The following is a 26,178-nucleotide window of genomic DNA, read 5'->3' on the forward strand; positions in this document are numbered from 1 at the left end:
GGTTTATTATCTTGTGAGCTATGGTTTTTGGGTGTCGGACTGGTGGAGTAGCTGTTTTGTTGTTGTTTTTGTTTTGTTTTGTTTGTTTGTTTGTTTGTTTGTTGTTGTTATTTGCTTGGTCGGTAGCAGTCGGTCGGTAGGTCGGTTGCCGAAGTAGATAGGACGGTTGTTTCAACAACTGGATAATAATAATAATAATAATAATAATAATAATAATGGCTTTTATTTAAACATGATAATAAACTACAGCGTTGGTGATGCAGTCGGATGGTTGGTCGGTTAAGGTTGGATATACAAGTTAGGAGATTTTTCTTAACTAATTAACTCACATAAGCGCACCTATTTTCGTATTTCATTTTTCCTCAATTATAATTTTTCAACACACGGTACTGACTTCCAGCACGTATACGGCACGGTATATACTGTAACAGTTAAATAACTTCCCATAAGAATGGTTATCTCATGAGTAGGGAACGTACGGTATTGACTTGAGGTTCTGACACACGGTGCAACATTGCATGCAACATTGCGGGCAGCAGGAATGTTGCAGCGTGTGTCTACCCCAAACTTGTTGAACGCAACAAATCTGAAGCTCAATCACGCTCTACCCTTGCAACGTTGGCGCAACAAATTTCACCATGTAAACATGGCTGCAACATTACATGCAACGTTTTGAAATTTCCAGCCAATCAGCCTGCACCAAATTTATAACTGCTGACCAAATATCTTAACATAGCAGGCTGACACAGGCGATGTTGCGTGATTTTGTTGCAATGTGTGCCACCCCGATTCAAATTTGTTGCTTTCAATGTTGCGTTCAATATTGCATTGTGTGTAAGCACCTTTACAGCACGTAACGGTAAGCATTGAAATGGCTTCCCATAAGAATGGCTATCGCATGAGTAGGGAACGTACGGTATTGACTTCAGCACGTGCGGAACGAGATGCCTTAGCATTGAAATGGCTTCCCATTAGGTTGTCGTATGAGTGGGAAACATACAGTACTGACTTGTAGCACGTACACGGTACGACATGCCGTAACACTGAAATGGCTTCCATTATAAAAATTATTGTATGAGGTTGAGCATCATATCGTAAATTATCAAGACCCAAGGCCTTGTTATCTGCCGAAGACGTAGGATTTATATTCTGTTTCATAAACCAGGTCTGAAACAGAAAAACATTTCCATTTATTTGTAAAAACAATCAACAACTCCTAAAAATGCTTAAGCTGCACCATTTGATATTTTATTTTTTTAATCAATTTTACAAATTTATATATCATACGCCCTGCAATAACGGGATATCGTAACCACAGGCAACCCAATTTAGAGAAAAGTAAAACTCCCTTGAGTCAAATCTAGATTTGAATCTTTGCAGTACATGAAATATTTGAATGTCCTGGAAAGACTACTTGATACGGTCAATGATTCTCACGCGATATAGTTGGTAGGCTAATTGAGGTTCTTCTAGATGTTAGAGTGGTTTTACTAAACTCGTAAAATAGTAGGACTCAAGGACTTAACTATCTTGGTCAAACTCAACTAGCTTCTGTCAAAGATATAGATGCAAACACGTTCTACAGTCAAACTAGTTCATGCGTTCCTAGCAAGGTTCAAAAATTCATTTCATTATTCGAAGCTCGATTTCCATCTCGCTTTAAAGCTTGCATTGAGAATTTGTTGCAGTTTTCTTCATACTTTTGCTATCCACTTAAGTCTTAAACTACAAAAATGCAATATAAGATAGACTTATTTTCAGTAAATTGGGGTCCCTATGGTTTTGACAACCATAAACTGAGATGAAATATGATTGAAAAATAAGCTTTTGTGTAGCAACATTGTAAAGATTGAGACGTCATATCATAGTAGCAAAATGAAGCCTGAATGATACCAAAATATCAAAAGTCAAATCAGGTGCCAAACAATAAGTTGTTTTAATTAGGATGTGAAAAAATTTAAAAGCTAAAAGATGTTATATTAACACGGATTAATGAATTGAAAATATAAAATAATGAGGGATTCATGCCTTCAATTCATGTTACTTAGCAACAACACAATCTAGATGATTACCATGGATACTGTTGCTAAGAAACCCTGGGAAAAACTCATACTTAGCAAAAATAGAAATTGTTAACTGACTATGAAGCTAGCATAAATTTCTTTGAAAGAAGAAGAAGAAAAAAGAACAGCACAACCAAACAATACTACAAAACTTAAAAAAGAAAATTTTAAAACAATTAACATTAAAAATTACAAAATCAAAAGCATTAAGGAATTTGAAGTTAGTTACTTAACAACAAAATGAGGTGGCCTAGCAACAAAACAGATTCGTTACTTAGCAACGATAAACTCTTGCTGTGACCTAGCAACAAATTAAAGTGGTCGCCTTACAACGGGTTTTTTATAATTGTGTAGAATTATGTCAGAATTAAGTACCTGAAGTATCAAGTGTTAGCGATAAAGCAAAATAAATAACACCCAGATTCGTTACTTAGCAACAATACACTTAATTGGTGTCACCTAGCAACACAGAAACAAAGTGGTTGCCTGGCAACGATTATTTTAAAAATTCATTAGAATAAATGAATTAAATGCTGGCAATAAATCAAAATAAATAAATAATACACCAAATTTTTCACATTCTTGTGTCATAAATTTACCTTTTTTGTGCAAATACGCTCGTAAAATTCCTCCGTTAAATGCTAGCTATACTATTAAGGCATCCAGATATTCCGGCGAAGCGGTAAAATGCAAGTTGATTCGTCAGTATAAAAAGCTCTGCACCCGTAAGATCACAAGTCTCGGGTCACGTGTCTTGATTTACAGCTATATTTAAAACCAGCTAATCTCACATACCCAATCCCTTGTAGGTAATATTCTACCGCTGAGAGAGGGCCTGGGTTAGGGTGAATTACTAATAAAATTTTGTCACGGGAGATTTTGTCATACGATGATTGGTTGAGCGTTTTGACGTCACTTGGCGTCACCAATATCATTGGTTGGCTCGACTAATCCAAATATAATCGACGCCATTTTGAATATTACGGAACTTAATCAATTTGCAATTCTAACAGGCCTTTTGACTGGCTGTAGAAAATGACCGTGTGGGGTCTGGGTACCAGTACTTCAAACCGCCACCTGGCTTTACAGACATACTATGAGTCATGGTGTCTTAGCTGAGTCACACTGCTCCTTATTGGCTCATGCCTGAAACATCCGTTCCTCCCGAAAAATCCTAATAAATATATGTTATTTCTAATTTCGTAAATTTCCCCAATGTTAATTTCATGAATCGGATCCGATTGAATTGTCATCAAAATCAGACCACAGTTCACTACGCCAGTTCCCACCTGATAAAGGCTTGTGTATGATTCCATCTCTTAGGATTTCTTCGTAAAAAAGATGAAAATTCCTTGTCTATTTGTCCATTTCTACCCAAAATTTCACTCATTTCCATCTAGTTTCTAAAGCCTTTCACTACAATTAATTTAAATCCAAAAAATTCCATATTTTATTTCACCGATATTGCTTTGTTAGGACGAATTTAAAAGTCGTCACCTTAGGACAGCCATTCGTAAAAAATTCGGCCATAAAAGGAGAAAGGAATCTGTGTCCAGGTATGTCGCAACGCGGATGTATAATCTTTAAAATTCCTTTCTAAATGCGTCATCACCAGGACAGATGTTTTATAGTCTTATTAGTCATTCCTTCCAAATGTCCTTGTGTTCACAATTTTGTATATATATATATGTCGATTACAGACCAATTGTATGCCAGCTCGTTAGTGTGTATATACGCTTTAAACAGCATTTATTTAAGATACTGCCGGTCGTCCATCAGTGTGTTCAAATTTCACGTATTGTAGTCGAAGTGCTTTGGGTATTAATGTGACTTTTTTAGGTCCAATAACGACTTGTCTAAATACATCAAGAGCTCGAACGACTTGTCATTTAGCACACATTATCAAGCGCAGAGTATTGAAGATAATCCTCTTGTTTGTACTCTTTAATCAATGTCTTTAAAAAATTTTCCATCGATATTTCAATCATGAATCTCTCTCCGGCCTCGTCAGAACATCGATCATTTTCACTGCTGGTGTCAATTTGTATATATTATAACTAATTAAAGCTTTCAGTCATATTTCACTTCGTTTCTGACGTTCAAACTGGAGTTTCAACTTTGACTTCTAGATTGTAAGTATTTTGATTGGTAGGTGACGGTATTTGCCCTGATGGACTTGAAACCAAGGGACCGTTGACCATATCGCCTTCTGATTCTTCTTGCTCGCAGTAACTAGCGTACGGAGACTGGCCATTCTCAGCCAAATCGAGCGAGCTCGCAAGCTGTTCTCGCTTATAGAAGTAGTTAAAGTTAGAAACGATTACGGGTACGGGCAGGGCGATTGTAAGTACACCCGAAATAGCACAAATTGAGCCCACTATTTTCCCCCAGAGCGTGACGGGAAACATATCGCCGTAGCCGACCGTCGTCATGGTAACGACCGCCCACCAGAAGGCATCGGGAATGCTATTGAATTTTGATCTTGGATCTTCCTCTTCGGCGTAGTAAACAGCGCTTGCGAATAAAATGACGCTGATGAAGAGAAAAAAGATCAGCATTCCTAATTCCCTTGAGCTTGCTCGCAGAGTTTGGCCAAGAACTTGGAGTCCACGAGAATGCCGGGAAAGCTTAAAGATACGGAAAACACGAACTAGTCGGATAACCCTGAGCACCGCCAAAGACGTAATTTTGGTGTTTTCCATCGGCAAAGTTATATAGTAAGGTAGAATTGCCACTAAGTCTATCACGTTTAGGAACGACCGTGCAAAAAGTAGTTTGTGAGGTGAGGAGAAAAGTCGTACCAAATATTCCAAGGTGAACCAAGATATGCATAAAACTTCCATCACAAACCAAGCAATACTTCTGTCGGCTCTACGTTTCGATGAAACGGTGGTGGTCGAATTAGTACGACCAGTTTCAACCACCTTTCTCTCGCATCCAACATTTTCGGAGTTGGTTACACACCGATACTGAGGCAGAGTTTCTATGCAGAATACGACTATAGATAATAAAATAATAGACACTGAAAATGTGGCAAGGACTCGTGCTCCAAATGAGCTATCGGGGTATTCAAAAAGCTCCCATATTTTCCTCTGTATCGTATTTTTCGGTAGAATTCGCACTTCTTTTTGACCGTATCCTTCTTCTTCCTCAAGCCGTTGGACAAATTCTCTCCCAATTTCGAAAAATCGGAGCTCCTCGGTAAAGATCAAAAATGGCACTCCATTTGGTCGTACTAGCTTTCCCTTGGATTGGTAAAAAAACAATATGGCTTCAAAGGTCGATCTATTCCGATCGAAAAAATATTCATTCATCGCGCTGTCATAGTATTCTTCTCGCTTTTCTTTACTTCCAAGTAGAGTTTCAGGAAATCTTTGAAGAGTATTTTCGTAAGTTTCGAATCGAAGGCCGCTAACGTTGACAATAATGCGTCTATCTTTCTTATAGCGATCTGAAAATTCACTCGAAGAATCAAAAGACCGTCTCTCGTCTCGAGCTCCACTTTCTTCATCTAGTTTATCAAGTCTTGGGTTTAGTTCGTAAACGTGGTTATTTTCACACGATTTCATCGTAGCATTTGCAGTAGTTTTGATACGATAAACTCGCCAAAAACATCCACTATGCTCGTGTAGTTGTACGCCTTCGCTTACCGAATATGATCAGTCGATAGGCCTATAGACTCGCTAGTTCCTTTAGAATAATTTATAACTCATAACCAACAAAAAGGCTAGTTCAATTGAACAATCCACAGCTTCAAATATTCACCCAAAGTCTTCTCTGAAATACAGGAGGATAGATGGATTGAAGACGTTCCAGATTTCTTAGCTTTTACCGATTGAAAACAAGAAAAGAGCCATGACAGGTGCGTTCAAATGAATTTCCTTTCATTGTTTTCCAAGCTCTCTGTCATTTTAGAATTTACATTTTGAATTGGGTTTGAACATTCATTCAAACCTGGTTACCAATAGGCTGCGGAACAATGGTACATCCGGGACTTCCACCACGTGGAGATCTCCGTCGCATTATAATATTTTTCTCATTTACTTAACCATTAAAACTCCGCGACCAGTACTTGATAAGACGAAAAAGACATAGATCTTCGCTTTTACGAGACTCTCTAAATCAGATCCTGGTTTAAAACAATATTAGAATTAGTATCTATTTTAGTCTAGTGCTAATGGAACAAAATGTTCGTTCAAAGTTTGCCACTCTTGCGCGCCAAAACTTGTACAAATGACTGCTTTTGGTTCGCGCCAAAACAGAAAAAAATTATGCCGAAGCGTCAATAAATATTTTAAATATTTTCTCTTTATAACCTTCGTCCTTTACCAAGAGAAGCTATTCTCTAATTTCAATTCTAATACAAAATATTCCTAAAATTTTAAATTCAATTCTTTTTTTTTTTATCGGTCGTTATTGAATTCACTATAATAATGAATTTAAGCCTAAATGATCAAAGAATAAGAAAATTAAAACAAATTGGTACAACTATATTTTGTTTGATTAAACATATGAAAGTCATTTTCTACGACGAAATTGCAGCTCAAGAAATTTACTCCTTGTAGCCATGAGTCATAATTGCTGTCGCTTTGGATAATTTAAAATTTACTTCATTCTTCTCATCTTAATTCAATAACATGAGAATTATTTAAGACTAAAATAGGAAGCTATACAAAACACTACCGAGTATTTTTAAGCGAAGTTAGGTCGTCTTGAATAATCTTGGGAACGAAAATAACTGAAGCTGTAATACTTGTAATGAACAATTTTAAATCTAAATTCGGAAAAGTAGTTCTCTAGTTGCGAAGAGGACCCTAAAATTGAATACAAACAGCAGTAATAATAATAATATTTTCATGCAGGTTAACGAGAAGTCGATGGTTTTTCAATGATTGACAGAGTGTCATTCAAACAAAGCTCAAAAAGACGCGAGCTCATAAAAGAAATAATTAAAAAAACAGACTTCTTGTGCCACTGAAAAACCGATATTAATATTTGAACGAAACTAGTACTTCTTTTCATGAATACTGACCAAAAAATTCATAATTTATTTATACCTGTCTAGAATTATTAACTAAAAAAGACTGACTTACAAGAATGAAAATGCTTCTTGTCAAAGACTTAAGTTCTGGTAATTTCAATACGAACCACAGAAACTCGAAAAAATAAAGCAACAGAATGAATGGCTTATTTTTGGGGATAAAAAGAATGAAGTGAAGTGGAAAAAAAACAGTCTCTTTGGCACTTATAATTTTTAAGACAACTTTTGATGCATTTCCATGCGTATTTTTAAATTATTCGCTCGTCAAAGTCTTACTTAGCGTCTTTTATCAGTGAGATTATCATAAAACGAAAAAGATAATCTTTCAACTGAACAAAGTGTGAAGCAAAGGGTATGCTTTTTGCTTTTACTGCATTTAGATAAAAAGAATTGCCAGCCCGAGCGAAACTATCTTTTCTTTAACTTTATTACAAATTAAGTTGTTCAGTTTTACGTATCAAAGCTCGAATGAAATCCTTTTTTAACAACTGCATTATAGTTTATATTTTCTAGTTGTTATTGCAGTTATTGCAAGTGTAAATTCGAAATGAAAAAAAATGTAACCGGTTTTCTAGTTTTGTTTCAGTTCGTTCTTACCACTAAGAATTAAAGAATCTAGTAATGAAGGTAAAATATCTTTAGCCTTCAGCTACAATCATATACCCAACGTGGGCGAGGCTGGCGATTTTAATAACTCCTTGATAACAAACATTTAAAATGACAAAAAATACCATCGATTATATTAATATCATCAATTTTTAAGTTACGATTATGATGATGAGTCAGTTTTGACTTCAGTCTTTGCGTGAAAGTTTATACAAACACGATTCTTGTTCTATGTTAATCCGTTCTCTTCCCACTTGGTAAACATCAAATTTTATCAGATATATTATCAAGAATAAAGCAGAAAATGCTGGTAGAAATAGTAACAAAAATCTCCCCTCGCTCAAACTCATGCCGTGAGAAAAATTTAATTCATTACGAAAAAGTTTAGCTGGAAGTTTTCTTTTATCCAGATGTTTTGAAGGGAAACCACATTCGCAAGGTATTCTTTCGTGGTAGAATATAGTACAGTTTAATTGCCTAGAATTCAAGTTAAATGAAATTTTGAGCATTGGAATTGATTCTGGGTTGATAAACTAGTATTATTTTTAAATGAATAAAATGAAATGAAATGAAAATGAATAATTCAAGTAAATAGATATACAGATGATATATCTCCCAAAGTCACCTTCATTTTGAAATATTTCAATGATTCAGTTCAGCAATTATAAGAGTAGAGTTTGTTAGGTCTCTCCCTTGATTCGAGGGTTTTCCTCCCCTAGTAACGAGCATTCGATCTGTAACGAGTTAGCCGTTAGGCTGTTTCAGGGTTCGTTCTGTGAGTTAGCCATGCCCTGGCATACATTAGGGACCATTCGTTGTTTCAGGGTTCTAGCGTGCCCCGAGGTTGTTTCGTGGTTTGAACTGTAAAGTAGCCGTGCTGTGACTTAGATCAGCCCAGAGGTACGCTTGTTTCAGGGTATCGATAAAATTTGAAGATTAAATAAAACAAAATGATTAAGTTTAGTCTACCCAAAAACAAAATAAAATTTCACATGGGGTTTGGTTAAGCTAACATTTCCTCCCCTCTGATTGAATATTCGTTATATCTTTACTTGTATATTTTTGATAAATCTAAAACTCTTGTTAACCGATTCAACCAACTTACTTTGAAAAAGACAAATATTACAAATATTGATTCATTTTGAACGAATGAAGGAATGATTTCATACGGAATAAAACACTGATAATGACTGAATAATTCTGAAATTGTCGGCCATGGAGACCATACCATGAGATCGATACATAAAAGGTTGGTTCGCACGTATTTTTCATAACAAAAGGGAGTATAATAACGGGGATTCTACATAATGCATTTTACTAATTTGATTGAATAGGTTTACAATTATGATCAGTGCACGAAATGATGGGATGCATATTGAAGCTCTTTGGGAGCCACGCACACTTTTATGACTATGAATTGATAATTATCATTGTCATCATCGCCACCAACATCATCATCATTATCATATCATCATCATCATCATCATCACCACCACCATCGCCACCATCAACATCAAAATCATCATTATAATCGTCATCCTTATGATCACCATTCATTCTCCTCCTCCTCCTTATCATCATCACCATCATCATCTCCATCACTATCATCATCACCATCATCATTACCATAAACATCATCACCATCATCATCATCAACAGCATCAACATCATCGTCATAATCATCCTTATCATCGTCATTTGTCATCGTCATTCATGGTCACTATTCATCCTCTTCCTCATCGTCATCCTCACCATCATCGTCATCGATCATCATAGTTTTGCTGCATAATTGGGAGGGCTCCTAAATTGGTGTACGCCCATTTATACGAGTTTTAAAATGTTCAAAATGTTTCCCACTCATACTATAACCATCCTTGGGAAGCCCTTTCAATGTTACGGCATGTCGTACCGTGTACTTGCTGTAAGTCGGTATCATACGTTTCCCCCTCATACGACAACCATTTTAATGGGAAACCATTTCAATGTTACGACATGTCGTACCATGAACGTGCTGTAAGTCAGTATCATACGTTTCCCACTCACACGATAACCATCCTTATGGGAAGCCATTTCAACGTTACGGCATGTCGTACCGTGTACGTGCTGAAAGTCAGTACTTTACGTTTCCCACTCATACGATAACCACATCCGTATGGGAAGCCATTTACCAATTTGCCAATGTTACGGCATGTCAGTTCATACGTTTAATTACTTGATCGATTACATCGTGAAGACTAACTATTAACTTAAAGTTTATCTGCTTGTCCGAGCAGGGTGAATGTCGTGCCATAAATAACTAAAATAAATGATGACATTTTAAACCGCTCGAATTCTTGTGGGGGGGGGGGGGGGGGGGAAGGAACCGCCACTATGACTTTGGCTTCGAGATGAAGCCACAAGCCAGACAAGAAAACCGCAATTTAAAGAACACAAAGTATTATCAACCATGGATTCAAAATTTCCGTCTGATGGTGATTAAGGGCTGGTACACTGTATATTTCTTTAGAAATTAATGAGACTTGGGAGCTTATGGGTAACTCCGATGTGCTTGGCTAACTCACAGATCGAACCCTGAAACAATCTCTGGGCTGATCTAAGTCAGGGCATGGCTAACTCACAGATCAAACCATGAAACAACCTCTGGGCTAATCTAAGTCAGGGCACGGCTAACACACAGATCGAACCCTTAAACAACCTCTGGGCTAATCTAAGTCAGGGCATGTCTAACTCACAGATCAAACCCTGAAACAATCTCTGGGCTGATCTAAGTCAGGGCATGGCTAACTCACAGATCAAACCCTGAAACAACCTCTGGGCTGATCTAAGTCAGGGCATGGCTAATTCACAGATCAAACCCTTAAACAACCTCTGGGCTGATCTATGTCAGGGCATGGCTAACTCACAGATTGATCCCTGAAACATCCTCTGGGCTGATCTAAGACAGTGCATGGCTAACTCACAGATCAAACCCTGAAACAATCTCTGGGCTGATCTAAGTCAGGGCATGGCTAACTCACATCTCGAACCCTGAAACAACCTCTAGGCTGATCTAAGTCAAGGCACGACTTCTGAACTTACAAATCGAATTGAAGTTTAGCGTTAATCTGTTTTAAGAACCCGGAGAAAACCCTCGAATCAAGGGAGAGACGTAACAACGTTCTCGCGGGGGGTTTATTTTTTCATTTGAATAAAAATGATCTTGATATTACATCAGATAAGATACTAGCACGATAATTTATCTTCTATTTTGTCGGAAATCCCCCTCTGGGCTGCTACAGAGTCATAACGAACTACTCCTTGTTTCATTAAACCGATTAAACAAAGACAAAGATAAAATATGAAACGAAATGAAAAAATATCTTGGTTTTTGAATAAATATTTTATTGTTTTCAAACGATGAGGATAGATGTCAAGGTTTTTTTTTCCTTTAATTTTCATAATTAATGTTTTAATCAATTCAATTCATCAAACCTGCCACTTTATATATGAAGAATAAGCTATTTTCAGGTATTTTGAAATTAGTAAGATAGAAGGACTGATTATCGTAGCTGGAAAGAGCATGTTTAAATCAGTAAACCTGTGAAGTTTGAAGGAAATAAGTTTAAAAATCGCGAAGATATGATTTTAGAAAAGTGCGAGCTGGTAAAGCCCCGTTTATACTAGCGATTTTTGCGGCGATTTTTGCTGCAATTTTTTTTTGCGATTTTGTCCATAATAAATAATGGTAAAGAATTTACTTGTAAAGTTTTTTTCAGGATACCAAGATTTTCCTAGACGAATGTCTCTTTTGAAGGATGATATAAAAGATTTCATATTTCCGAAAATTGCCACAAAAATTGCAGCAAAAATCGCCGCAAAAATCGCCAGTGTAAACGGGGCTTTGCTGGAGGCAAGAGGTGCCTCTAACAAAGGTTTTCTTCAACTTTAAAAATTCATATCTTCGTGAGTTTTGAGCTTACTTGGCTCCAGCCTTCACAGTTTCATTAATTTTAACAAGCCCTTTCCAGCTATAGTTTTTTTCTATAGTTATTCTTCTTCCGTCCTGTGAGACTAGTTTTGGAATTACGTGATAAAACTGCTCATTCATCAGACCTGCATACTTTATGCAGAAAGAATTCATTTATCGTCTTTAGGAAAACATTTTCACAGCAAACGCTATCGAAAAGCAATACTAAGTCAATAGTCGAGGTTGCTATCTTAAAATTCAGGCTTGACATTTGCGAGACTTTAGTCGTATGGTACTTGATGTGTATTACAAACACATGGATCAACAAATCCATTTATTGGTAGGAATGATTAGCAATTAGTCCTCGAGCACGAGTAGGCTATTGACTCAAGCTATGAGGGCGAGAGGACTAACTGTTTTAGTCAAATCCAACTAGTCGGTCAAATATATAGATGCAAACAACTTTTGAATTCAAGTTAAATACAATGTTTTGGTTTTTAAAGCTGGTACTTTTTACAATTGATGGGTTGCAAGCATTCCCATGAGAGTTAAAAGACAAAAACATGGCGGCCATTGTGGTACCGTTAACGATGGATGCTAATGAGAAACCTTTTGTTAAATGGTACCAACATGGCCGCGATGACGTAACGTGCAAACGAAGAATAGCTCGTTCGATCAGAACCCAGCATTGACGATAAACCACTTGTTGGATTTGACTGAAATAACTTATGCGACGATCCTGCCTTTTGGCAATAATTGTAAAAAAAAAAATGCCGTAGAAATGCTAGTCAGTTCCGTCACTACTCAACAACCCCCCGGGGGTGGGGAGTTCTCCCATATATTGTCTATACGGGGATGATCCGCTGAACAGGGTATGGTTTTTCGAGCTTCTTGTCATAAACAGGGTATGCAATTTCACTCAAGTTCCAGTTTCTTCCTGAGTTTCCTGTCATATTCAGGGTTTCTACTTTCGTATTGACCGAAACTGGTTATTATGGTCGTAAAAAAACGTGAGATGACATGATACTTGAAACAGGAACTCAGTGCAATTAATTATATCTTTTGTCATAAACAGGGTCTACAATTTTGAGTTTTTTTTGTCATAAACAGGGTACCCCTTTCAGAATCCCATCGGAACACAACTACCCAAATTATGGCGGAGTACCCCCCCCCCCCCCCCCCATCCCGGGTCAGTCAACAACGTTATATTTGAATCTTTTTGAGGCTTGATGCAATTTTGACCATTTTATTCCAATGAATAATAATCAATAATTATATCTCGAACTTGGCCTATTCATAGAGTACAAACACTATAAGTGTGCAACATAAATACCACTAAATACTGCTAAATTATGCTAATCCTTTTGTTTTCTATTGTTTAATTAGCACTATTTACTACTAAATAGAGCAAAGTGTTGCACACTTTTAGTGTTTGTACTCTACCACAGCTCAATTTTTTTTTTAATATTTATTTTTTCTTCTTTTTCTTCATAGAAGATTCTTCACTTTCATTCAATTCCTTATTGTCCTTTTTACTGATATCTGTTTCATTTTCGATTATATCTTTTGCTTTTCTTTTCTTTGCTTTTTTCCTCTCCTTATTCTCTGTGACAGAGGACTTCTCTTCTGCGTTTGTCTTTCTTGTAATTACTTTGAGTTTTCTCGTCTTTTAACTCATCCAAACTTACTTCTGAACACTCTCCATCACTTGAGTCCACAAGCTTTTTCCTTTTTCCCGTTTTGTCCTTCTTATTTTCACTCTTTCTTTTCTTATCTTTTTTCTTCTTTTTTATCGTCTCTCGGTTGCTACAGCTTTTCGGTTCCTCGTTATGTTTAATCAAGTCTTTATCAATCCTTTTTTTTTCATTTTGTTTGGATTTTTCTGCTCCCCTCGCTTCATGTTCAAGATCGTTTACGTCTTCTTCCCGATTTCTTTTTCGTTTCTTCTTCTTCTTTACCACGCATCCTTCACTATCGCTGTAAGATTTCAAGTCGTCGTCTTTGGATTTTCTTTTCTTCTTTTTGGATTTCAGTAGGTCAAGGAGTTCAGCGGTCTTCTGTTCTATGTCATGCTCTTTGGTAACATCTGGGCTGGCACTTCTGGAACTGATTTGATATACAGGTACTGTACGTTAGTCACATGTTACTCATTTGTCTCGTGGAAAGACCTTTTTGGCTTGAACTTTTAATTTTCCCCATTCCAGACCACGTGTCATCCTCTTGAGAGTACAATTTTGAGTTTGTATCCATATTCATGTGTCTTATCGTGCACAACCGTTAAACAAAGAAATGGTACTCTAGGGAATGACACGTGGTCTAAAATGGGAAAACATTATGTCCAAGACATAAAGGTAAGTATCGAAACGCACCATGTCAGCGATGGCACGATTACCGTGGTATATACTCTTATTTACCACGGGCAACCTACCAATCAGTAAGGGATATTCTTTCAAGTAGTTATCGTCAAAGTTATACTATGGTAACTTGGTTATTTCATTATTCACAAAAATCATAATCACAAATTATCATGGTATATACTATTATATACCATGGACAATCAACCAATCGTATACTTTGGTTGACGTGGTTATTTTATTACTCACCATGGTGCTGATAAGGCTAATCTTTCTTGTTCTTCAATTCGTTTCAGTTTTCCGTTCAGTTTCAACCCGTGTCGAGCACCCCTGATATTAAAATACAAACACGAATCCAATAATTACCGGAAAACCACAAGGCACTAAAGTTTTTGTAGAATTTTATACCAGGTTCTTTTTTGCTCCAGCATTTGCTCACTCGCTACAAGAAGCAAAATAGAACCTCTGGAGCCTAGGGTAGGGAAAGCTTTGAATTTATGGTGATAATTTTCACTATAATGGAATATTTATTTCCCAGCTCAGGAGCCATTACTAGGAGAATCTATCTCCCAAACTGGGTGTGTTGGCCAACATATTCCCGGATCAGGAGCCTATTACTAGGAGAATCCATCTCCCATACTTAGTCTTTTGGCCAACATATTCCCAGATCAGGAGCCATTACTAGGAGCATCCATCTCCCATACTGGGTCTGTTGCCCAACATAATCCTAGTTCAGGAGTCCATTACTAGGAGCATCCATCTCCCATACTGGGTCTGTAAACCAGTCATGACTCTTGGTAGCACACATACAATATGGGACATCATCTGTCACATCCCAAAAGTAGCATCAATTTGCACACTTGCATTGTTGCATGTGAGCTTTTAAAAGTAAACAATGCACAATGCAATGGCACAGAAGAGGTCACCAGTGACAGATTTAGAGGATGGACACAGGGGGCCCATGCATATGGTTGGTTTAAGAGTGCATGTCAGTAAAAATCGAACAAGAAGCGGCCACGGTTGAAAAATCGATTTTGCTCAAATTTTGTCCAGATGTACTTTATTATATCACAAAATGCACTGCATAGTTTTTTAAGGAAAAAATATTTTTATTTTTGAGAAAATGCCGTTTTAAAAAGTCCTCCCGAAATCGCCATTTTAGCGGCCAAAATTTGCGTTGAGTTTACCGACCGAGTTCGGTACAAAAATCGATTCTAATCAACTTAAAATCCCTAAAACCGTGTTCTATGCTATATAAATATCCGGTTACGTGACTTACAGGAAATTTGAGTTACTTTTTGTGACATAAATAATCTTAGTTTTAAGACTCGTGATTCTAGGTGATTGACGATATCCCCCAAACAAAATCGATTTTCACCATGCGATAAAGCTCCAAATCCAACAAGCTTCCGAGGGTTAGTTCTTTAAGAAACAAGCTTTCAATCGATGTAAACATTTCTTTGGGCAAACAAATATTTGTTACGCGACAGGTCATTCAAATCTTCAATTTTTGACCTTTCGAAGTCATACGCCATAATTTCCCATCACTCACAAAATCAAAGAATCTCGCCTGGCTAATCTCTTATTCTTACTGTTTTACCTTTACAGGCCAAAAAATACACTTGTTATAGCATTTCTTACCTTTTTAAGGCGAAAATGTGGTCTATTAACCTCGGTATTCGTTATAATGGTATCACAAGTCTTGACCATTATCTGTCAGTTGATACCTTCCGTTTACTATCCAATATGTCAACGGTTCAGCGCTTACTAAACGGCGTTTAAAACCCTTGTCGAACAGTCAAGATTGTTTTCCTTTTTATCTGAAGTTCTACGATATCATAATATATCAATATGATTTCAAAATTTATGGTACAGCTGAATTTCCGTATCGAATTTAGAGTACGTAAATAAATGGCCTGGGATTATATGCTAATCATAGACTACGACTTTCTAGGGTAGGGACGGTATGTCCCATTTGCCTTTCTCTGACATCCCAGCGCTTACTAAAAGTGATTTAAAGCCTCTGATTAACTGTTAGATCGGTCGATGTTGTTAATATACCCCAATGATATATATCGTTTGCTGGATATCGTCATCATCAGGAACATATCAAACTTTCCACATAGAAAAGTTGTCCTTCCGCTCGAGACGTTTCTTTTACCATATAAGGAATGTACTTACCATATTTGGAAATTGGAATATACTTTTCTTCACTAAATAGGCGAATTTCTGGCTCAAAACTGCTCAAAATTACAGTAAATCGAGTGAAAACATCACTAACTAGACAGCCATCTTGGTGTTGGCCGAAAAAGGACTGGAAATGTGTAGGGGAGGGGAGCGTGGTTTGTCACCACAGGAAGCCCGCGAACGACAACAATTGTTTGATATGCTGTAAAATAATATAATTTGCGTTTCTGTACTACACAGGGAGCCCGATTCCCTGGGAATCAAATGCTTTTACAATACAATACGATACAATACATCTTTATTCACATTTCCTTTTGTGTTACATTACATTAAATTATATATTTAGATCATTGAAAAGAAAATACTTATTTGGTCAAATAAATAAAGCTAAATATGAAGTTGTAATGAGAGGAAATGCCTGGAGCCTAAATAAACCATATAGTTTCCTAGTTAGACCCTAGTCATGTTTTGTGTCAGTTTGATGTAGGCAATAAACACGAGGAAACAAAATTAAATAATATACAAACAGTAGACAGACAACGACAAAAAGATCGATTAGTGATGTGACATGCATTTACAACTGAGTTGGGTATTACATATCGCGATCGAAAGATAAACAAAGCTGAAATCGGTTTTAGATATTCTACGAACTCAAACATTTCAACAGCTTGTCGTGAAATTGCTTTTTACTGCCGTCAGTGAAGAACATAAAAGGTACCGCCTGACTTTTTTTGATTGAAGGCAGCAGGAAAAAAAAAAAAAAAAAAATTCCAGCTTGTGTTCATTGACTATCGAAAACCGCAGTTATTAATTAGCGATGGTTTAGTGCAGATATTGTAAAGAAAATGGAAGCTGCGTGTTGTTCGTTTAGGTCTATCGTCGGTAGTTCTTGTGGTTTTGATGCCAAAGATCGAAAGCGCCAAACCCAAATTGTACCATTGTTGTCCTGTACAAAAGATATCGCAAGACACTTGTCCACCCTGAGTTTTTCAGGTCCTGAAAATGAGATAGATCTGATATTGTCTAGAGTAGCATTGTATGACAAGTCGAAGGAGAGCATCAAATCGATGACCATCTGCCCTTATCATCGCGCGACGCTTGGGATAAGCTGGACCAGAGGAGGAGGTACAATATGTAGAGTTCCGCAGGAGATTTCAGACCATGGAAAGGGTAAAGGAACCTGGCCTAAAGGTGATCGAGGTTTAGGCAAGCAAGAATCATCTATTATATTACGCAATACTGGCGTGTTTGTCGCTCCTGGATCAGGTAAGTTTTTTTCAAAGAACATATATAACTAGTGACTGTTCATAAGTTGCTCAGTACTGTCTCTTTACGTTAATATATACATCGATATTATTTCAGGTATTTGCAAGAAATGCCGATATCTGATTAAAACAATGGAAAGTAAAGATTCCTCAAAGTCAGATGTCATAGCTATGGGTGAACAGATGAAAGAGTTGTAAGACAATTTGTCATGCGATTATCATTTACACGTACATACTGCCAGGTAAAGAAGTGAGGTCATTTGAAGGTGCTTGAAGTAATTATTTACAAGTGCGGTATTTTACGGATCAGTCGTCATTCTTCACATTTTTTTATCAGTACCAAGACTACACGCTTAAGATATATTTCATATGCAGGTACTTACGCTTTAGCTATTTAGAATTTTTCTTATTCATCTTATGAAACTGATGCCATGGCACAGGAAGCCCACCCAAACGACAAGAAAAGCTACACAAATTTTAAAGAATCAATCCCCTCCTACTCACACAAACTTTAACATTTAGAACATTTACTTTACAGGAAGACGATGAGGTAACCCTTAAAGCCAGCGCACAAAGTCCAGCTTTTCAGAGCCCATCAAATACTACTATACCTGAAACACCATGCACAGCCTATGAACCCCCAGGACGCTCGCTATCAACAGAAACGGAGGACAAAGACAACTCAGAGCCAATGTCAAGAGAACTGCTAAATTCATTTTTAGCCGCAAGGGACATAAGTCCTATTAGAAACCAGCTGACTACACCATGGGATGAAGCTTCGCAAAGAACTAAGCGACGCTATTCGCGTAAAGCAAAGCAGGTTGTCTTTGCAGCTTTAGAAGAGATTGCGCCTGAAAGCTCAGAAATGTTGTTCAGTGTATTACAGTCATCTGGGCAAAAGGATGAGAACGTTGATAAATCGCTGATGGAGGCTCTTGTTGAATGTTTCAATAACGCAAGTCATTGGAGCACAAGAAGGCAGATCTTGTCGATAATGGCAGATAAGATGCCCTATTCAGCGTTGAAAAACTGGATTCCCGATCTCTCCAGATACAGGTTTAATGTGGCCCGCCACCACGCATTGCTTCATGGAAGAGGTACTCCCGTTACCATTACAAAGAGCCCCCGTATTTATGTGTCAACTGAGAAACTTAACCACTTTTTGACTTTTATCACAAGTGGTCAAGTGATCCAAGATTTGCCGTTTGGAGAAAAGACATTGAAGTTATCTAGCAATACAAAGATCACAGTCCCAAATGTTGTAAGGACATTAATACCTGAACAGGTGGTGCAGCAATACACTACCTATTGTCAAGAAACCTGTTTTGAACCAATAAGCCGTAGCAGTTTATGTAGAGTGTTGAGTGTATGTAGTGCTTCCGTAAGGAAGTCACTACAAGGACTTGACTATTTTTCTGCCGATGGTGCTCAAGCCTTTGATGAAATGGAGGAAGTAGTTCAAAAGCTTGGAGATGAGTACGGAAAAGGTCATTCCTGGGCAAAGAATCAAATCAATAAATTGAAAATTGCAAAGCGCTATTTGAAAAGTGATTACAAGGTATGTAAATCATAGGCGGGTCCAGGATTTTGGTTGATGTTAAAACGATAACATCAAATCTTTGATATTTGCAGGTTCATGTGTCAAAAAGCTCACGAGTCCCCGACCACTGTAGAGCGCACGCTCTCAGTCATGAAAGTGATTCGGATTTCACCACTAAATGTGACCATCAGCACGACCTAAAATGTGACCGGTGTGAGCTGATTCCATCTGTGTTTGATGAAGTTCATTCGGCTTTGGAGGATCTGGCCATTGACAATGAAGAGAAGAAAGAGATGATGTATGTCATCACCCAATCAAAGAAAAATATCCAAGCCTGGAAAGCCCACCTGCTGCGTGCTATCAATCAAGATGAAGCCCGGTTGAACGTTCTTCAGAGTCTGGGTCCAACCTCAGTACATGTAGTATTAGACTGGGCTATGAAGTTTCTCCCAAGGAAATACCGTGAAAGCCAATCTGATTGGTATGGAAAGAAAGGTATTTCTTGGCACATTGCAGTAGCTACAACAAAAAGAGAAGGTCAGTTGGAAATGTTGACATTCGTCCATGTTTTCAAAAGCTGTACCCAGGACAGCTATTCAGTAATGGCTATCATTGATGATGTTGTGGGGCAACTGAAAACTGAAAGGCCTGAGCTCGAGGAGGTATTTCTAAGGCAGGACAATGCCGGCTGTTACCACAGCGCATTCAACTTACTGGCCATGAAAGAAATAGCCAAAAACCACAAAGTTAAATTAAGGGTCGATTTTTCAGACCCTCAGGGCGGTAAAGGGTCATGTGACCGAAAAGCTGCCACCATAAAGAACCACATCAAGGCATACTTGAACTCTGGAAAAGATGTCGAAACAGCAGAACAGATGAAAATAGCCATCGAATCATTGAGTGGTGTCAATGGAGTAAGAGCTATGCTATGCGATCCCCCTTCAATCCCAAATTTAGTGCCTTTGAAATGGGATGGAGTTAGCTTCATCAACAACATCTCCTACAATAAGAATGGCATGAAAGTATGGAGAGAGTATGGCATTGGCGAGGGTAAGACCTTGAAATGGAGTGCATTTAGCCTGCCAAAAAGTATTCTTTTGCCAAAACTAAGCGTCATTAAAGAAGCTACTCCCCCTAAAGCCACTTTTACAGAGGTAACTGCAAGAAAGAGACCAGCAGCAAAATCTAAAAGTATCGAGACCCAGCCTACGCATACGGATGCTGAAAGCTCCAGCTCAGAAGATGAAGAGCAAACGACAAAGCTGTTTCCATGTCCCGACGACGGCTGCATTAAATCGTTCCAGCGTTTTTCATCTCTTCAACGCCATCTTGACGTCGGTAAGCATAAATATGTAATGGAAAGCGAAACACTTCTAGACAAGGCGATGCTGTCATACGCCGTAAAACTTGACCAAGGAGATGCGTCATTGGAGAACCAGCCACTTGAAGAACCAAGTACTTCCCGCACATTGGCATATGGCGATGCTCTATCAAAAGGCTGGGCATTGAAGTCATCCACTGTCCAAAGGAAACGCTTGAACAAAGCTCAAAAGGACTATCTTACCAAGATGTTCGATCTTGGAGAGCAGACAGGGCACAAAGTGGATGCTAACACCGTATCTAATTCTATGAGAAAGGCAAGAAACCTTGATGGCTCTTTTATGTTTAATTCAAGTGAGTACCTCACACCAAAGCAGATAAAAAGTTTTTTCTCACGTCTTGCTAAGAAAAGAAGGGAGGTTAAAGTGGATGACGTGGACTTAGAAGACGAGATGGAGGAAGATGAGGAGGCAAGGCTCGACGAGGAAGAGTTTGAAGAGCTTGCACACAACATAATTAAGGAAATCGGACTCGGTCATCCCATCATGTTTGAAGCTCACAATCTCTGCGAACTAGCTACAAGCTCGAAGCTTTCAAAGTTCTCCATAGCAATGCTGCAAGAAATATGCACTTTTTATGAGCAGGATACCTCTTCAATCAAGGGAACAAGAAAACAGCAATATGTTGATTTGCTTATGGAGTTAATTGGCAATTGCAGCCGTAAAAGGTAGTTATTTCTTTGATCTGTCTTATTGTTTGTTTATAATCATCATCATCATCATCATCATCATTATTATTTCATAGCTTAACCTCCCCCTCCCCCCCCCCCCCCCAATTTCTTCCCCGCCGCCAATTGGGCTTCCTGTGTACACAGTTTCTGTAACTAATTCAAATTATATTATTTTGCAGATCATGAACTATGACTTTGACGATATAAGCCGATCTAACAGTTAATCAGAGGCTTTAAATCACTTTTAGTAAGCGCTGGGATGTCAGAGAAAGGCAAATGGGACATACCGTCCCTACCCTAGAAAGTCGTAGTCTATGATTAGCATATAATCCCAGGCCATTTATTTACGTACTCTAAATTCGATACGGAAATTCAGCTGTACCATAAATTTTGAAATCATATTGATATATTATGATATCGTAGAACTTCAGATAAAAAGGAAAACAATCTTGACTGTTCGACAAGGGTTTTAAACGCCGTTTAGTAAGCGCTGAACCGTTGACATATTGGATAGTAAACGGAAGGTATCAACTGACAGATAATGGTCAAGACTTGTGATACCATTATAACGAATACCGAGGTTAATAGACCACATTTTCGCCTTAAAAAGGTAAGAAATGCTATAACAAGTGTATTTTTTGGCCTGTAAAGGTAAAACAGTAAGAATAAGAGATTAGCCAGGCGAGATTCTTTGATTTTGTGAGTGATGGGAAATTATGGCGTATGACTTCGAAAGGTCAAAAATTGAAGATTTGAATGACCTGTCGCGTAACAAATATTTGTTTGCCCAAAGAAATGTTTACATCGATTGAAAGCTTGTTTCTTAAAGAACTAACCCTCGGAAGCTTGTTGGATTTGGAGCTTTATCGCATGGTGAAAATCGATTTTGTTTGGGGGATATCGTCAATCACCTAGAATCACGAGTCTTAAAACTAAGATTATTTATGTCACAAAAAGTAACTCAAATTTCCTGTAAGTCACGTAACCGGATATTTATATAGCATAGAACACGGTTTTAGGGATTTTAAGTTGATTAGAATCGATTTTTGTACCGAACTCGGTCGGTAAACTCAACGCAAATTTTGGCCGCTAAAATGGCGATTTCGGGAGGGCTTTTTAAAACGGCATTTTCTCAAAAATAAAAATATATTTTCCTTAAAAAACTATGCAGTGCATTTTGTGATATAATAAAGTACATCTGGACAAAATTTGAGCAAAATCAATTTTTCAACCGTGGCCGCGAAATATCGAATTTGTTTGATTTTTGCTGACATGCACTCTTAAGCATTAAATATGATCAATAACCAATCAGGAAGGGATTTTCTTTTAAGCATGCAGTTGTCGTAAAAGTTACACCATGGGAACTTGGTTATTCCATTACTTACAAAAATCATCACAGATTATCGTGGTGTATGTGACCCCCTAAGAAAGTCCTAGATCTGCCCATGGCCACAAGGTGTGAATTTACAACACAATAGACAGCTTTGCATGCAAAGTTGCATCATATGTTCACTATCCACACTTTAACAAGAATGGCCTGTAATCCCTAGCAATTCAAGATGGCTGTCTTAACTTTTTGACAAAGAGATCTATAGGAAACTCAAATCAGGCAGTCCTTATTTGAACTGGTAAAACTATGGCCTGAAGCCTGAAGCGAGATGACGTTTTACCCCCGACTCTATACCATAATAGTTTTTAAAATTCTTTCATATTAAAAATTTTGATTCCTTAGAGAATACAGGAACAATAGTCATAATTAAAGAACAAAAGCAGTGTGAAAAGGATTATGGTCTAGAGATGGGGGTAAAACGTCATCTGGCTTCAGGCTTATTCAGCTAACAGTGAATGTACATACTTGTGAGCAGTCCTTCCTCCACATGCTTTGAACACTATGTCCTCTGGATGTCTGCAGGAATAAATAAATGAATGAATGGATGAGTGAATGGATGGACAGATAGATTGAGGGAGGGAGGGATGGAGGGATGGATGGTTGGATTGATAGTAGAGGGAGGGAGGGAGGGAGGGATGGATGGATAGATGGAGAGAGGGAGGGAGGGAGGGAGGGATGGAGGGAGGGAGGGAGGAAGGGAGGGAAGGAGGGAGGAAGAGAGGGAGGAAGGGAGGGAGGAAGATGGGAGGGAGGAAGATGGGAGGGAGGAAGATGGGAGGGAGGGAGGGATGCATGCATGGATGCATGGATGGATGAACCCACACTTACTTAGATGAGAAATCTTTCTCTGCCTCTTCATCAGTATTGTCTGACTCACTTTCCACATCTCCTGGTGTTGTTGCTGAAGATGCCTTGATATAATAATAATACGATAATGATATTTCTTAACAAAATATATGGATATAACTCACACAAAGAATATTATTCTCTAGGGAATGGCACATGGTGGAAATGAGAAAACATTACGCTCATGATAAAAAGGTCTATTTTGAATACACCCTTACCAAGGGTACACTTCTCACAGTTTTCTAAGGGTATTTTTAAGAAATGTAATAAAAATATTGAGATAATTGTAATTGAATGGGTGGCATGGGTAGTGTAGTGGTTTACTGCTCGCCTCTCACCACTGTGGTCTGGGTTCGAGCCTTGGCTCAGACCGGATCAGATGAGAGTTGAGTTTGTTTGATGTGTTGTTCTCTCTCTTGCCACGAGGACTTTCTCCAGGTTCTCCTGTTTCCTCCCTTCATAAGAATCAACATTTGAGTTGAGTATGTTGTAAATATAGAATGTAGTGGTAGTGCCTGTGGAGGGAACCTCACTGAAGAGCCCCTTATGGGGAATGGTGGCTGTAAAATATGTTTTTTTAACTACCTTAACAAACCGTCCATAGAGCAAAGGCTTCTGGGAATGCTTGTTAGGTCTCTTGCTGCTGATTGGTTGATTTGAGGTCCCTTCTTTTGTAACAAGCACACCATCCTAAAATACAAAATAATGAATGTTTCTGATGACTGGGTGAATATAATGAGAGAAGTGTTTATAAACATCTAAGGCTGAATGCAGAAATGCAGAATTGACTCCTTACAATAATTCCCAATGTGGGTGACAAAACAGAAGAATTGCCAAATAGTTCCTTCTCTCAAGGATTGAAATATTTTTTGAAGTTAATCTTTTTCAGTGTTTTGACCCCTGGGTTGGTATTTAGTGTAAGAGGACTATAAAGAGACATGTTCAAGTCTCCAACGGGTAGGGTACAAGGTAGGTCTAAAAAAATTAAATACTGGTGAATCACTGGTGGATCTTGGAAGACTTTAAGGGAAGTACTGTTACCTAGAAAGGCAACATCCTATCCTCTCAGGCAACCAATCAGATTGCTTTATTTTTATCCACACAGACTTGGCTTGGGCTATTAATCATTCTTACCTCATTTTCTTTGACTACTATGGACTTTGCGGTTTTGTTGAAAACATGATCCCACCAATGAAAAGTGAACTGATTACTAACTTTATAACCAACCTGTAAACGACCACATGACATCGAAGAAATTGACAAAACATGAGATACGTGTTAGGAGAAGCATGATGCATACATAGTGGAATGCTTCTCAACATTTTTCAAGTGTTCTGCTAATCCCTAAGGATTGCAGAAATTTATATCGCACAATATTTATTTTTGTGGCTCCTTACAATGGCCCCTGCAAGCATTCTTTTTTGTTGTGTTTGCTAGAAGAATGCCAACTTTCTCTGCCCTCTCCCCTGGGTAGGCGAATGTTAACTTACTCTCCCCTCCCCCCCTGGGTAGACGAATGTCAACTTACTCTCCTCTCCCCCTGGAAAGACGAATGTCAACTTAATTCCCCCTCCCCTAAAAAATACAAATGTCAACTTACTCTCCCCTCCCCCCTGGGTAGGCGAATGTCAACTTACTCCCCCCTTCCCCCTGGGTAGACGAATGTCAACTTACTCTCCCCTTCCCCCTGGGTAGGCGATTGTTAACTTACTCTCCCCTCCCCCTGGGTAGGTGAATGTCAACTTACTCTCCCCTTCCCCCTGGGTAGGTGAATGTCAACTTACTCTCCCCTTCCCCCTGGGTAGGCGAATGTTAACTTACTCTCCCCTCCCCCTGGGTAGGCGAATGTCAACTTACTCCTTGAGTGTCGTTTTTGATGCCAACTTTAATAGCCTTTTTAATACCATCCTCTTCTTTCCCCAGACCTTTTCCTGCATCACAAAATAATATAAAACGAGTTGTTTTTTTGTTCTTTCATTAAGGACTCTTTAAATTTCAAAGATTCATCGACACGAGGCCACGAGCACGTGAGAATCTCATCTTGAAATTCTCATTAAAATATGCCCACAACAATGCTAAATGGAAGCCAGACAAACTAAAAGGAGCTTTGAAGAATGTTTGAGAGTGTTATATAGAGAATTTACCTTCGGCCCAGCCTTGTTTTTCGAGTTGACTTCGAGCGAAACCCAAACCCGCCATTTTGAAAAAATGTTACACAAGAGAGACAAAACAACAAGAATTGGAATCCCTGTGGTTTTTTCAAAAAGTGTTTGGGCTTCCTGTGGAATCCCGCTCGGTCTCGTGTATTTATTCATTTATTCATTTTTCCAAATTGACCAAAGTGTGAATTCATGTTGAATTTTTGGGACGTTTCTGCTGCCAAATCTCGTTGCTGGGTTTAATACTTCTTTCTTTTTTCAAACTTGGATCGAATGACAGAAATATTTTCATTGCTGTTGCTATATGTATTTCATCTTTCTAGAGAACATTTAAGCGATTTCAATTTGACATATGGGCGTCCGGGGGCGCGTCGCAGAGGGTTTCATCGTACAAAACTAGTTAAAAAACTCATAAATGCCTCAATAAGTTTAGGCTTAAGAATTCAAATCAATTCAAAGTTACCACGCTTTGAATAATACTCGATGAGTCACAGAAAGCTTGCCTACGCATTTGAAACTTTTAAAAACGTTGCTCGAAGCGTTTGAAGAATGAAAAATTATTCAATATATAATTTTTCCGCCATTGTGACAAACTTACTCGACCAATTGAAATATTTCGCGCGCATCTAATAGTTAAGGAAAAATTGAGAAGAAAAACGCTTGATTACTTAGGAATTTAATTCTCACGAATACTTACTTGTCATAAATTAAATATCAGGATTTTTTTAGGA

At 38.1% G+C, this 26,178-nt stretch overlaps 3 protein-coding genes across 3 annotated transcripts; 1 reads left to right on the forward strand and 2 right to left on the reverse strand.

The window, feature by feature from the left end:
• Positions 1 to 1,223: 1,223 nt before the first annotated feature.
• On the reverse strand, positions 1,224 to 5,970 carry LOC116300260 (potassium voltage-gated channel subfamily A member 3). The gene has a single exon (XM_031709090.2). The coding sequence runs from the start codon at positions 5,630 to 5,632 to the stop codon at positions 4,163 to 4,165; it is 1,470 nt and encodes a 489-aa protein (XP_031564950.1). The 5' UTR covers positions 5,633 to 5,970; the 3' UTR covers positions 1,224 to 4,162.
• A 6,916-nt stretch (positions 5,971 to 12,886) lies between these two features.
• LOC116300261 (uncharacterized) lies at positions 12,887 to 25,497 on the reverse strand. Its single transcript, XM_031709091.2, has 8 exons — positions 25,433 to 25,497; positions 25,146 to 25,219; positions 24,423 to 24,515; positions 23,874 to 23,978; positions 23,271 to 23,353; positions 22,908 to 22,958; positions 14,260 to 14,340; positions 12,887 to 13,762 (listed from the first exon to the last, which is right to left on the reverse strand). The coding sequence occupies exons 1-8, from the start codon at positions 25,485 to 25,487 to the stop codon at positions 13,255 to 13,257; spliced, it is 1,050 nt and encodes a 349-aa protein (XP_031564951.1). The 5' UTR covers positions 25,488 to 25,497; the 3' UTR covers positions 12,887 to 13,254.
• Positions 17,043 to 19,035, forward strand: LOC148905507 (uncharacterized). Its single transcript, XM_089040217.1, has 3 exons — positions 17,043 to 17,463; positions 17,560 to 17,656; positions 17,946 to 19,035. Exons 1-3 carry the CDS (start codon positions 17,043 to 17,045, stop codon positions 19,033 to 19,035), a joined length of 1,608 nt encoding a protein of 535 aa, XP_088896343.1.
• Positions 25,498 to 26,178: the final 681 nt, after the last annotated feature.

Source organism: Actinia tenebrosa, unplaced genomic scaffold, assembly GCF_029948245.1.
Source record: "Actinia tenebrosa isolate PJP-AT-01 unplaced genomic scaffold, QUT_ActTen_1.0 PGA_scaffold7__59_contigs__length_16204524, whole genome shotgun sequence".
NCBI classification, from domain to species: domain Eukaryota; kingdom Metazoa; phylum Cnidaria; class Anthozoa; order Actiniaria; family Actiniidae; genus Actinia; species Actinia tenebrosa.

Excerpts from the sequence above, each read along its gene's own strand:
- LOC148905507 (XM_089040217.1), top strand. The coding sequence starts at position 17,043 with ATGGAAGCTGCGTGTTGTTCGTTTAGGTCTATCGTCGGTAGTTCTTGT. Across the intron at positions 17,464-17,559 it reads GTTTGTCGCTCCTGGATCAG|GTATTTGCAAGAAATGCCGA; the intron begins GTAAGTTTTTTT and ends ATATTATTTCAG. Across the intron at positions 17,657-17,945 it reads GGTGAACAGATGAAAGAGTT|AATCAATCCCCTCCTACTCA; the intron begins GTAAGACAATTT and ends CAAATTTTAAAG.
- LOC116300260 (XM_031709090.2), bottom strand. The coding sequence starts at position 5,632 with ATGAAATCGTGTGAAAATAACCACGTTTACGAACTAAACCCAAGACTT.
- LOC116300261 (XM_031709091.2), bottom strand. The coding sequence starts at position 25,487 with ATGGCGGGTTTGGGTTTCGCTCGAAGTCAACTCGAAAAACAAGGCTGG. Across the intron at positions 25,220-25,432 it reads AAAACAAGGCTGGGCCGAAG|GAAAAGGTCTGGGGAAAGAA; the intron begins GTAAATTCTCTA and ends TTTGTGATGCAG. Across the intron at positions 23,354-23,873 it reads TCTATGGACGGTTTGTTAAG|GCATCTTCAGCAACAACACC; the intron begins GTAGTTAAAAAA and ends TATTATATCAAG.